The sequence below is a fragment of the Pollachius pollachius genome (genome assembly GCF_949987615.1).
Source record: "Pollachius pollachius genome assembly, chromosome: 13".
Taxonomy (NCBI): domain Eukaryota; kingdom Metazoa; phylum Chordata; class Actinopteri; order Gadiformes; family Gadidae; genus Pollachius; species Pollachius pollachius.
In genome coordinates, this window is record NC_136946.1 from 6,637,135 (window position 1) to 6,651,692 (window position 14,558).

At 46.0% G+C, this 14,558-nt stretch overlaps 1 protein-coding gene across 1 annotated transcript in view; it reads left to right on the forward strand.

The window, feature by feature from the left end:
* Positions 1-3,894: 3,894 nt before the first annotated feature.
* The window catches only part of pard6gb (par-6 family cell polarity regulator gamma b), a 31,154-nt gene continuing 20,490 nt past the window's right edge, over positions 3,895-14,558 (forward strand). Inside the window, exons 1-2 of the mRNA XM_079749274.1 lie at positions 3,895-4,185; positions 9,177-9,399. Of these exons, the coding sequence (XP_079605400.1) occupies positions 4,114-4,185; positions 9,177-9,399 (295 nt within the window). The 5' untranslated portion in view covers positions 3,895-4,113. The remainder of the gene's footprint in view (positions 4,186-9,176; positions 9,400-14,558) is intronic.

The window sequence follows — 14,558 nt, forward strand, 5'->3', positions numbered from 1 at the left end:
ATAGTACGAGCGATCCATCAACGATGGATCCACGCTTCACGATCCACTTAGGCTAACGACGCTTTCGGGAAACGGGGCCCTGTATATTACTGATATCATATTGTGTTAGACCGCGACAGTTTATAGCACAACAGCACAGCATTCGATTATTTCAATTTAAAATAATAGACATGAAGTCCTTGTCTTACTCAATAGCTGGAGAAGCTCTTGCAGCATGGCCTTGCAGTGTTTGAGTGTCTATTGCTAGGGGACCTCCCAGCTGTGTGTGATCAGCTATAATGACTACTGGAGGGAGGAAATGTCACAACATCATTTGGAATTGCCTAACGTTATGTTACATACCATACCATCATGGTACGTCAACAAATAAGATTTTAACCCAATAAGGCCACTGGGGGAAATAGGGTCCTATTAAAGATAAAAAAATATCTGTTACATATTCAAGTATAACAAAATAACATTTTAGTGTCGGAGGTACTGTAGTAAAACGTGACGTTGGCAATATGCAAAGATATACTCCTCTAGCGCCCTCTGTTGACAGGGAATTAAATCAACTGCCGAACCGTTTACCCAATCTGAATATTCATTTGATTATTCTGCATACGTTAAATACCATATAAACATTATATTACAATGGAGGCGGGGGGGGGGGGGGGGGCACAAGGAAGCATTAAACGTTTTATATGGTAGGACACGGCCACCATGGAATCCTCTCATTACGGGTCAGAGGGGACGGCTCCTTGAAAGGTTTCTCGGAGAATCCAAGAAGGTACTCCTTTAACGGTAACCACCATCTGCCAACCAAGTAAATAAATAAACCATACATCAAGAGAACCCTATTGCCCAAGCAGCTGGTGTTAGAGGAGCAGTGGAGGAGAGCAGGTTCCCTGAGAATACACCTCGCGCCCCGGGTCTGCTCCGGTCCCGCCAACACACACTTGACGACCCAGAATTTACATTTACATTGAGCCGTTTAGCGGACGCTTTCATCCGAAGTGGATTACGAGTCAGGCTGGGGACACTCCAGGCTCTGCAATCAGAGCGGAGTACTGAGAACGGAGAATAGCCTACCGAGGGCTTTGGACCATTGACTGAAGATAAAACTGCACTGCTCGGCTTTCATCATAGATATAAACTACCCAAATCATGTCATGTAGCCTCCGTGTTTTCTGTGTACATTAAACATGATTGTGAATTAGGTCTACATTACGTAATTAAAAGCCTCCATGAGACCTCTCTATTAGCACCTTGCTGTACACCCACCTGCTAGGTTTCTGTCCCTTTCCATTCATGTCGTGTTTTGTTCCCTCCTTTTTAATGTATTCCCGCACAATTGAAGTGATAAAAGAAAATAATATAAAATGACAAGTAGCAGGGCTGGTGCTATGAGCCCCAAATTACTCATAGCAAAACCTCCCTCTAGGATGTACAGTTCATCCTAATAATACTAGGGATATTAGTTTCCCTAACATAATGCAATCAAATAGGAAGAACCCAAAATGGTATCTCTGGTAGACATATTGTCTGAGATTTGTGTGGTAATAGAGACGATGAAGCAGTCGCCAATCTTAGAAATCATTGAGGCCCTCCGCAATACAGTGTTGCTAGATTCTCTTGGAAAAACATCCGTTTATAGACACGTATTGATGTCGTTCATTCTTCAGTCTGATACTTTAGACGTGAATGAGCTGTTACAACTGCTTCCAGAAAAGGGTCACATTGTGACCCAATGGACACCCACAATTATTTTGAAATGAGGCAAGCGAAGCCCCGAAAACCACCTCCACCACTATCCCTATCACCACCATCACCACCACAAACACCACTACCACCAACATTACATCCTCTACCGATAACAGCAAGACGCAAGAGAGAGAGAGCAAGAGAGAGAGGGGGGGAGAGAGAGAGGGAAAGAGAGAGACAGCAATATAGAGAGAGGGGGGAGAGAAAGCAAGAGAGGGAGGGGGAGCAAGAGAGAGGGAGGGAGAGGGAGACAGAGAGAGAGAGGGAGAGAAAGAAAGAGAAAGAGAGCAAGAGAGAGAGAGTGAGAGAGAGAGAGAGAGGGGGGGAGAGAGAGAGAGGGAAAGAGAGACAGCAATATAGAGAGAGAGGAGGAGAGCGAGAGAGAGGGAGGGAGAGGGAGACAGGGAGAGAGAGAGAGAGAGATAGAGAGAGAGAGGGGGGAGAGAGAGGGAAAGAGAGAGACAGCAATATAGAGAGAGGGGGGAGAGAGAGAGAGGGAGGGAGAGGGAGACAGAGAGAGAGAGGGAGAGAGCAATATATAGAGAGAGAGGGGGAGAGAACGCAAGAGAGAGAGGGAGAGGGAGGGAGACAGAGAGAGAGAGGGAGAGAAAGAGAGAAAGAGAGAGAGAGAGGGAGAGAGAGAGAGAGGGAGAGAGAGACAGAGGATGAGGGAGAGAGAGAGAGAGAGAGAGAGAGGGCTGGGGACAAGGCAGACGGCAGCTGCTCTAGACAGGCGTCTTCAGGGGTCCGGGGAATGTTGTGAACTATAGAGCGGGTATCCCTGTAATGTAATGGGTGGTCTCCTAAAGCTGCTCAGGTTATTCTTGGTGGTGGTGGTGGTACCCAGGCTACGCTAGGCTACGTCATTAACACCTCCGTCAGGGCCACACACCCTCGGAGACACGTCGGTGGCAAAGAGAAGAGAAGCTTGGGCTTCAAGGAGGTATCGCTTGCTACTGTGATGCTTCCTTGGGACGTTCGTGTGTCCCCGAACCCCATGTGTCGTTCCCCAGCGCACAATTTACAACTTACAATAAAAATGGTTTGATTCCTTTTTGGTTTGTGTTACCATCCTCTACCTCCGCTGGGACCTCCAGAGAGAAACTAAAGTAGTATTTAAAGTAGTTCTTACCTTAACTGGGTTATTGTTGAGCAACTTATAGCAGCGTTGGAAACTGAATGTTTTGACTGTTGGCTAATTATGTCGCAGAGAGTCTACACTACATATGATGAAACACTCTTGAATTTGCATATAATAGTGCTTAATGTGCATATTTAGGACTCCCTATAGTATAACAAGTTATATAGATGTGGTTCATGAGCTGAAAAATGACAATGCCAAAGGACAACATTTGATGGCCTTTATCAGGCAATAACTCTGAGTATTTAGTTGTGATTGAATTGACCAAATTATTGAAACCTGAAGAAATTGCTTTTTCTGTGAGTCAGCTACGACTAGAAGAGCCTGTTAAGGCAATTAAACAAGCAAGTCTTTCTGGTTTCAAACCCGAAACATCCCGCACTGTGGAAGGGAATAGGAAATTGTCTGTGACAACCTTCAGTTTGACACAGACAGTTTTGCATGCAGTTTGAAAGCACACGCCATTAGCTACTTAATAATAGCTAATGGTTAGGGTTACCTGAAACTAACATATAGGGCCTATATATAGCCAATACATAATACCATAAGACAATCCTTCAAATGCATATTCAGTGGTGCCAATGACCCAATGAAATGGTAGGTTACTTCAGTATTACTATAGATAGAATTTCTCGGTAATTATAACAGCACTGCTGGGTTTTCAAAGATGAACTTATTAATTGGTAGGCCTATGAAGGCAATCGCTCATTCAATTTGAACTCTGATCAAAATTTTAGTTTAGCTTTTATTTATTAATAAATCTTGATTGAAATATGTTTGAACAAGGTGGTAAACTATTGACTGTATACAACCCTGCCTAGTCAGGTAATGACTATTAATTAAGAAGGTAAAAGCTAGGGCCTAGGGAATGTATGGGCGCGTCTGCGCGTTTTACACCAGTGCGCCCTCTGACGGGCGGGAGGGCCGCATGCGTAGACACATTTTAGGAGGGCTGTAGACGAATGGGGTGATGTCATTTCAAAACTTAAATCACTCCCCCAAGTCTGAGGTGGTGAGTTGTTTGCCTATTTTTTTCCAGTCAAGTTCTTTCATATAAACGTCGTGGATCATCCTAACATCGGCGGCGGATCGAGACAAAGTGGTAAAGTGAACGAGAACAACAACGAGGCGACGGGACAGGAGCATTTATTCACAATAGTCTGGAGCCGAGGCTTATCTCTGCGGGGAAACGCTGCTGAACTTTTTTTTTGCTACAATCACACACCAAAATGAATCGGAGTTTTCATAAATCGCAACCTTTGCGATACGCGGATTGTAATGCGGTGGAGGTTAAAAGCAAGGTGAGTGTCTGCGGCGCACATATTATATTCCTATCTGGCTTTTGAACAGAAAGAAATGATAACACATGGTCATCCCATCCCGTAACGGGCGGTAGTATTCGGGTACAGCTTAGTGGAAATATGGATTGTACATTAAACTGCAAAAAATCTCGATGAGAATCCCCTGTGCCTCATGCAATGGGACAAAACGGACGCGTGAGGAACCGAGTGCACGTTTTGTACTGCGTGCATAGATGTGTTTACTTTACATTACGATGCACATTGTAGTAGCGCCACGGTGTCCCCGTCCCACCAGCCACTATAGGACGCTGGGATTGTGGACCTATTGATGCGACGGCTAATGTTTTGGAGGGCTTCCACCCTACCGCGTATAACCAGGAGTTCATAGATGGGGAGAAGAAATACCACACGGGGAATATTTCTGAATCGCACTGAAGTGATCCCACTAACTTAATTATTAATACAATGCTAACCAAGCGTCTTTTCACAGACGTCAGTGTGAGTCAGCGAGTATTTCAACTTTAGGATAGTGTGCCCGTTTCCCCTCATATCCCGCTATATCCTAATGTAGTATAAAATGCAACATAATGGATAGTCATGAAGTCTCATATTATGCATTTTCTTTACTCACTTGATTCAATGCTCTGTTAAGTCTCAAAAGACAATTCAGGCTCAGGATTATACGTAAATAGACATCCCATGTGTCACATCCACTGGAAGGTGCATCACAAGAACTGTCATCACTTAAAAATGCATCTATGGCCCAAGGCGAAAGGACCTGGACCCCTCCTCTCCCACGGTACCCACCATGCCTCCATGTTCATGTGTAAATCAATGGCGAAACAAGACGTGACTCATTGACTCAAATGCAATGTGTTGTAGTTTTGGTGGCCGGGTATCGGGGCAGGGGCTGGGTGGGTGGGGTGGGGTATGGTGCAGGGGTAGTGACGAAAGAATGCTGTGAGGACTCTGCTATGGGAACGCCGAGGAAGGGTGGGGGAGCGGGTCACGTCTATTTACACTGAAGTTGGCTGTGGTCCATTTGTTTCGTCGCTGGTGTGAATGAGCGCTGCTTCCAAAAGTGAAGGCTCCCCTATTATCTGCCCGGACACTCCGCATAGCCTTCAGCTCTGCCCTTATTCCTAGCGCCGGCGAAGACTGAAATGAGCCAGTGGCAGCGTTGAGAGAGAGGGACGTGTTTGTTTTCTAATGCCTAGCTCTCTTTCTACCGGTCGGATCGAAGACGGATAGGCTTTGACTTGTGCATACATGAACGTAGTCTTGCATAACAAGGCAGTAGAGCAAGAGACCTTCCCTGTTGTTGAAAGTTTCTGAAGCGCATGCCTCTTCCAACTGCAATGGAGGACAGGTAAACCTGTATCTCATCGGCCATTATGTGTTTTTAAACTTTATAAAACACTAATGTAAATGTGTCATGGAGGGGTAAAGTCAGGTCAGTGCTGACACCAGCTGATGGGAGGGCACAGGTCACATTTGTCACCTACACAATGGCCTCAGAAGCAAAGGAGGGTGTTAGAGCAAGTGTATTCTCGTCCAGGTTCAACAACAGATGCTGGATTGGCTGACAAGGTCTGTGACTGTGTCTCACAGGCTGAAAGGATTTGCGCGGGTGCCCGTGTGTGTGTGTGTGTGGATGCTTGTCATAGGTGTCAAGCTTTTGTCACTCTCGCTCGAGAGCCACGGCATCACTTGTCCTTGCCTTCCCACATTGTTCTCAGAGTGACTCACGGCTCTATTTGCGTACCTACGAGTGAGCCGTGATGTCACTGCATTTACCTGCCAGGGCCATTGTGATTCCATCTATAGATACACCGATCAGATCAGTAGTGATCCTCTTTGTAGTTGGACCTGGCTTATCGTACATCGCTCCCATCGCTGGAGGAAGAGGAGATGGCTAGTTGTACTACTGAAAAACGACTGCGTACTACTGTGCTCCAATTTCAGCCAACTGAATCAAAAGTGTGTCTGGTGGAATGCGAGTATTGGATTGGGTTACAGTTGGCAGCCATTTTGAAAGGTTGATGTTGTTGTCTTGATTGCCCGCTCGATAATGTCAATGCCCTGACAGTTTTTCACTTGGGCGAAGAATAGAAAGGGTCTCAGGCACTTCAGAAGTCCAACCTAATCTAATTGTTCAAACTTTGTGTATGCGCCCTGACTCAACTATTGGTTTATGTTCCTTATTCTATAAAACAAAGAGGAATAGGTACTCTGTGAAAGAGATTACAGATGACATTCCCTTCTGTTTTGTCCCTGTTCTATTCAAAGTACATAAGTGTACTATTAGAGAGTACACACAGTCTGAGAGAAGCCCCACTGTTCTGTGTTAAAACTCTTATCTTTAGATAGTTCAGTGGTAAACAAAGCGGTTCGGGAAACAGCTGAGGAAATCCCATTACAACTCCGGTGGACTAGTGTGTGAACGTGCTTGAGATAAATGGTTGATATTGTAAGTAGTAAACAAACGCTGGAGAAAATGTTTAAAACGTTGGCTGCTGCCGTCATCTTGGGCAGATTTAGGGTCGGGTAATGATGCAATTCATGATAATTCTCTTTAATCGGACGATAATTCTTTCCATTACAAGATTCCAGAATCCAAAGTGATGTCTTAAATGTGCTTGCTTATCTGCCAATCAGCCAAGAAAAACCAAACTATTCATTTGTTTTTCATCCATGAACCAAATATTTGAATTGAACTGCAACATTTAACTGCAAATGTTATTTGTACATGGTAAACTATTTAAACAATTCATGGATTATCAAAATTGGATTCTAACAATGTTCTGTTGGTGGACAAATCTATGAATAAACTCATTGTTGAAGCCTCTAGCACTAGTGTAGGGCTAGAGGGGTCGGGTTTAGTCCAGATAGCCTTGTTTTGTTTTCTTGTGGGAAATGTGTGATTAGCAATATTTGGACCAACCCAGTGGTTTTCTTGTTGACTATCTGTGACCCTGGTCTGTCTGCGCTGGTTTCGCTCTCCTGAAGGTCTTATCAGCAGGGGGACGACCTGAGGTGATAGTGGAGGTGGTCAGTGGGCTCGTCCCTCATTGACAATACCCCTGCAAGAGTTTCATCAAATAGTTTGGTGGATTTTACTTCACTAAAAGAGCCCTTGTTGGACCTGGAGTGTATGAGAGGGTCTTTTAGAATTGGTTTACACACTATATTGTTTTGAAACCATTGGAGAAATTTAAAAACCAAGGCTATCTTATTTCTAAAATGGAATACAAAATCAGTATCAACAAGAAGTCAGGGCTGTGCTGGCTAAAAACAACATAGCTAGCATCCACTCCACACACTAGTCAGAGGTGACTAGATCCAGCTTGTTCAGACCTGCTCAAACGATTGGCCAGAAGGTGCGGTGATGTCAGTGTTCATGTGGTGTATTCTTAGTTCAGGGTTCAAAATGTTAGGCCCGTGATTAATATCCCCATGTTCAGACTTGTCCCAACCCAAAGAGCCCTTTTACTAGTTTCTCACTCCAGCTTACATCAAGGTCACACACTGTTTGCACCTCTTTCACGACAATCACCGAGAATTATGTTATGTTTAAAAAGACATGCAAACAACATCTCACACATCTTTGAGTTGTTCTTTGTTCTACTTTACGTTATCTAATGTTCATATTGCTTGACATTAGCCATCGAGTGCAGACGACTGGTGAAGTGTGCTGCAGAAACCAGTTCTCCAGCTTTATAAAGGTCTCCTTCAAAATATATCTTGTGTCTTTGCACCGCTTACGAGTGTGTACGTTTTCAGGTACGTGTTTGTTTGTGTGCGCGTGTCTGTGTGTGTGTGTGTGTGTGTGTGTGTGTGTGTGTGTGTGTGGGAGTCAGCTTTACACCAGGCTGCACATGCAGTTCCCCAGAATGTCGTGTGTTCACTCACGATCCCATGTCCTTTGCTAATTACAGCGTAGGCTCCTCTCCTCTGCCTCTCTCCTCCTCTCCTCCTCTCCCCCGGCTCTTCTTCTGCTGCTATCTGCGTTCTGCCGTGCTCCCTCCCCTCCCACCGCCATATGTTTCTCCTTCTTCTTCTTCTTCTTCTTCCCTTCCTTTCCCCTCTCCTTCGTGACCCTCTAATGATAATGTAGAGAAAACACGCCAACGCGACTCGCCAAATTACAGGAGGGCCGTGGCCTTGGCCAACCCCCCCCTCCCATGTTGACTCCATCTCTCTTCGGGGAGGGAGGGCAGGGGGGAGGAGGGGGGTCACCTCTTGGTGGTCCCTCCTGTGTGGCGGTCCCTGACCCGAACACCAGATGACCTGGGAGTCCTGTTTTGCGTAAACGCGCTGTACGACGTCACAACCACCGCCTAGTCACCTACCTGGGTTGTACTGCCTTTTGTTCCACCCCCCCCCCCCACACACTCCCTTTTTTCCATTTCCTGTTTCAAATTGGGCAACCGCTTTTGAGGGAAATCGTAATTTTCAACAGGTTCATCGTTGTTTGTCGTCATTGGCTGGTGGCTGCGTCGGGTTGTCACATCGGTTACTTTATACTGCTCAATAAGATATCAGGCTTCCTGAGAAATGTAAATTTAGCTCTCTGTTCTTTTTTTCATGAAGACCGGCTTCCTGCTCGCTATGTAATTAGTGGAAGATACCATCGCTAGGGCTCTGTTGAAACCGGTCTCTGAGGATTGCAGCCAGTTAAGTCATCTGCATATGTCCTGCAGGGAACTTCCAGTGTGGTTTTCAAAATAAAAGCTTACCTGTGTCAAAAAATAAAAGGCTTGCTGTATCAAAGTAAAGGCCTGCCTGTATCGGAATAAAAGCCTGCCTGTATCGAAATTAAAAGTCTTTCTGTATCGGAATAAAAGCAAGCCTGGGTCAAAATAATAGCCTTACTGTATCAAAGTAAGGACATGGTACTTCCAAAGTGAACTCGCTCGCTAGCTTGCTAGCTCTGGGGTTTACGAAGCCATGCTATCTTCCTCCTCACACGTCTTCCTCCTCTTCCTCAGTACGGGGCGGAGTTTCGGCGGTTCTCGGTGGACCGGGTGAAGCCGGGGAAGTTTGAGGAGTTCTCCCGGCTCATCATGCACATCCACCGCATCGCCAACATGGAGCTGATGATCGGCTACGCCGACGTGCACGGCGACCTGCTGCCCATCAACAACGACGACAACTTCTGCAAGGCCGTGTCCATGGCCCACCCCTTGCTGCGCATCTTCATCCAGAGACAAGGTAGGCGCGCACGCAATCACGAGGTCATGCGTGCACGTAGACATACACACGCATGGGAAGACATGCGTATACAAATGAATGGTAAATGGACTGCATTTGTACAGCGCTTTTTTAACCACTCAAAGCGCTTTACAATATTGCCTATCCTTCAGCCATTCATGCACGCATTCACACAACGACGACGGTGTCCACCATGAAAGGCAACCGCCAGCTCGTCGGGAGCAGTAGGGGTGCTTTGCTCAGGGACACTTCAACACCTAGCTAATAGGAGCTAGGGGATCGAACTAGTAACCTCACAGCGACCAGCCAACCCGCTCTACCTCCTGAGCCACATGCCGCCCAATGACATGTACGCATGTATGCATTCAAAGGCACATGCATACACACGTGTGTATATACTTCACACACAAACACACACACGCGCACCCGCACACAGAGCAAGACAGATGAGTGTGTGAGGGAAGGTGAGTCTTGTGGTACGGCACCTGGCTTCAAGTGTGCTGCATTGAAACTGGGCTTCTTAGAACTTCATCTTGGGTTTATTTTTAGTGGTGTGTATTCCTGGGATGCTATTGATGCTTTTGAAGCATGTATCCTGTGTTTTGACTTTGGCAACTCATTCAAAACTTTTACTGCGGAAAAGCACAAGTTGCCAAGGGGTTATACCTCAATAATGCTTTTTCCTCTCCTGAGAATAGTTGTGTGTGTGTGTGTGTGTGTGTGTGTGTGTGTGTGTGTGTGTGTGTGTGTGTGTGTGTGTGTGTGTGTGTGTGTGTGTGTGTGTGTGTGTGTGTGTGTGTGTGTGTGTGTGTCTAAGTGCACACACGTGTGCTTGTGCATTTCCTGACCCCTTATTGGCTATATCTGTCAGGTTCTTTTTTTGTCCTGTGTCTTACCCAAATGACACACACACACACACACACACACACACACACACACACACACACACACACACACACACACACACACACACACACACACACACACACACACACACACACACACACACACACACAGTGGCTGTCAGCCCCATAGAAATCAGGTCATTGAGCCCAGCCTGTATCCCAGCATACCAGACATTACTGGTAGACAAAAGATCTGCATGAAAAGAGAGGGTCCTTCAGTGTGTGTGTTTGTGTGTGGGGTGGAGGTTTTCTCAGGCTGTGTGCGTGTGCTTGTTGCTTGGATTTGTTTAGTCTCAGGACGCTCCACGGTAGCTCTGCACTCGCAGGGTGATCTCACTTGATGTGGAATTCTGCATTCAGCTCCACTACTTAGCCTGTGTTTAGAGCCAAGATGGCCGCCAGGTGAAAATGCAAATTGTTGTAATTGTAGTGCGGCGGTAAAACAACGACCCACAGACAATTATTGCATTCCCTGCTTTTTGACTGCAAGATAAACCCCAAAGCCTACATTAAGGGGGTTTATTTGAACGGTAGTCAGCTTTGTGGGATTAAAAAAATAAATCTGTTCCTCAGTTTAAGATGCCATGGTTATTATCTGGATTATTCTCCACCGATATTTGATTCATGACGATGAACACTGTTTAATAATAAGGTGCATATGCCACAGAAATGTAACCAAACTCAAGAACGGCTGTTCTGATGCAATCCTGGTCGCAATGGCAAACGCAAATTTGTGTGTGTGTGTGTGTGTGTGTGTGTGAGTCATAGCCAGCTCTGTGACCATGGGTTGGGGGTCTGGATGCTACGCTAATCTTATAGCTCTCCAGACTCACTGTGGAGTCTTTTGTTGTTGAGCTAACAATGAGGTATGTGTGTTTGATTCTGGTTGAGCACATGTGCCTTACCGTGTGTGTGTGTGTGCACATTAATGTGTGTGTGAAGAGGCGTCACTCTGTGATAGCCAGGCGTGCCAGGCAGTGCTGTCCTTCAAGCGGGCAGGTCATTGCTTGGTGGCTGTGTGTGGATGAGCTCACTGGTTCCTTCTGGTCCTGCTGGGAGGCAACTGGTCTAATGCGCACCCACACACACACACTCGCGCGCACGCACACGCACGCGTACAAGCGCGCACGCACGCTATTCAAAGTCTTGTTCAACTTCACTAGGCCCTTTTGGCTTGATGTTCGGGTCATTTCTCATATAGCCACAGCTTTTAATTATTCACAGCGTGTTGCATTATTTCTATACAGTTTTAGGACTGGTGTCATCACTAATAGATTGGATACCCAGCAAGGGTTGGCCCACAAGGGTGGGACTGTAGTGGAGCTCTGGAGGGGGGCAGGGGGGGGTTCAGGGTCTGAGACACTTTCTATGGTATCTGAGTTGGCATCTTCCTGTGTGTTTTAAGTGTTTGCTGTGCAAACACGTCAACAGTGGCTAGACCACAGGACATCCTGCGGTCAGCGGGCCAGATCTGATCTGAGATCTGGATTTGACTAATGACCTTCCTGGGATCTGAAGCGGAGGAGAAAGCCCTGGTTCACCTGGGGCGCTGAGCCAGGTCACCCACCTGACCCTGTGCAGTCTTTGCTCCAGTCCTAGGGACATCGGATATCCTCTTGTTTTCTTTTGAACCGGCCCGCTCTTCTGTCTGTGTGTGTGTGTTTGAGGTTGTGCGCAGGAGAGCGTTACAACATCCGTTATTATCTAACACACACACACACACACACACACACACACACACACACACACACACACACACACACACACACACACACACACACACACACACACACACACACACACACACACACACACACACACACACACACACGGGTTCAAAGGATCATTGTCGGTGTGATCCCTAAAGGCATGTATGCTTGGTTGTCACGGTGTGGCTTTTCTTTTTTGTGCAGACGTGACAATGTTGCCTATTATTTGCTACGGGGTGTATGATGACGGGCTGTGTGGAGCGCGCCCAGGGAATAGCAGTGAGTGTACACTTTACAGCTTTGTCTCACAACAATGCACAATAAAGTGCATGAGCACACAGGCTTAGTCAAAGCACCGTCTATCGCGGGACAAGACAATTCTTGTTCTCCCCTCGCGGTTACAGGAATGTGTTTAAGAGTGAGAATGAGCATTACAGGTCTTTTAAGTTGCAAATGCCACAACACCGTTTTTGTTTTTATAGAGGTGGATGCTGGTGAAGAATCACACACCAGACAGTTAGCCCTATTTTAGAATATTACTATTTTGCGTACCGAGTTACCTTCCACCCAAGTGTATGGAAGCACGTGTACGTCGATCCTGAATTAGTATTTAACAAACGATATCTGACTCAGCAGATTTTACGGAGAAGCGTTCCCAACACGTGTGGCGTGAACCACCTGTTGAAGTTACACTCCTAGTAAAACACATGTTCCCTCATTATCAGAGGCTTAGGATTCCCCGACAATGATCAGGTTAATAGTAATAGCGTCTCGCGTCTTCTGTTTATTTATTTACTCACGTTTTCCCAAAGGCACGGTGTGTTAGCTTAGCGCAAGCTCCCCGATAGACCACAACATTAGCCGTGTGATTGAGTCAAAACACCCCCAGTCGAGGTGCCGGAGGAGGTGTGTTTTGTGTTGTTTTTATATTTAGACCGCAGCGAGCCACCCGGCCTGTGTCAATTCTCTTGCATAAATCCTTAATCCATCGGTAACAAAGCCACGACTGTTGACAAAATACAGACACAAAGTGACTGGATTCGTCTTTTGAGAAGAAGCTTCCTCTTTCTGGACGCAGATCTGCCTATTTACTGCACCGCCTTGGACGAATACCATTCGTATTCGAAAGTTGTTTATTTCACCGCTAGGTTACAGCTGGATGTAGTGTGACTGATTGGTGGGGAGGTTAAACGTTTTGCCTGTGTTTTTCTGTTAGTGAAGGTCTTGTGTGAATATTGTTGAGAGGGTTGTTGTTGGGGTGCAGGTATCTGTGGTCAGCCTGTATATGACAATAGTCCTTGGAAACAGTTAGAAGGACCACTGTGTGTGACTTCTGTGTGTGAATCGTAGAGGCCTTGTGGGGACAGAGTGTCGTAGCTCACGTTGTAAGAAGTCGTTGTAGTTTGTGGGGTCTTATCTGTGTCACTCAAATAGCAACCCTGTCCGTATTCCATTCAGAGGTATTACATACTATATAGACGTACACTTATCTGAATTTGATATTCAAATAGGTTTTTACGCTTCGATATGCCCTCCTATCTTTTGTTATTGCTCACACTTAACCGTGTATTCTTATCTCTCCTCGTAAGGAATAATTCAAAGTAGGTCTCGGATAACGCTTTTCAGGGCGTCGGGCAAATACTACTGCCATTGTCTGCCAGACAGGAAACCATTTATTTAATCACTGGCTATGCTATTTATATTGAAACAAAGTGGGGAATGATGATTTGCGAATAAGAGCATAGTTGCCTTACTTGTAGACCTAGACGTAAACACCCAAGTCTACTCAAATCTACCTCATTCATTCATGCATTGGACTATGTCTTGCTGAAGTCCGAGAAAAAAAAAAATCATAGAATCTTAGAAATGTCAACTCTTCCAATTATGTGAACCGCAACCTAACGACCTGAACGGGCCAACCATAATCTGCTTCAGTGGCGTGCCTGCGTGTCAGCAGTCTGTTTTTCTCCCGAAAAAAGAGAGCGACAGAGTTGTTTGTGTCGGCAACTGCAGCGGGCTGAACTCAGACTAAACTCTGGAGGAGACACCAGAGAGCCAGCGCTACTCGGGTTGGAGTTTAAAAACACGGCCCGGCCAAGGTCATGCCTACAACGTGGACACACACACACACACACACACACACACACACACACACACACACACACACACACACACACACACACACACACACACACACACACACAGGTCAACTAGCCGTGCTATCTCCACAACACCTGTGCAAAGGACGGTGCTGGATGTGAGCTTCACGTGAGAGACACAGGTGGCTCTCTGAGTTCACATCATGCTAGCATGACTAGAGAGGAGACGCCAGTTCAGCCCTCAAAAGATCAGAACAAAAGCGTTCCAACGCAGATCTGTTTAGCATTTATTTGGACTACCTCTGGCCTCAAAGCGGAGCAATACGGCTTTGAAGTCATCTGAAATAAGAACATAAAAAGTTTATTGATCAATTTTACTTTTTTGCTTGAGCCAAGCTCAGCGTGAGTGTTGGTAACGTTGATTGATTGGCTACCGACAGTGAGGT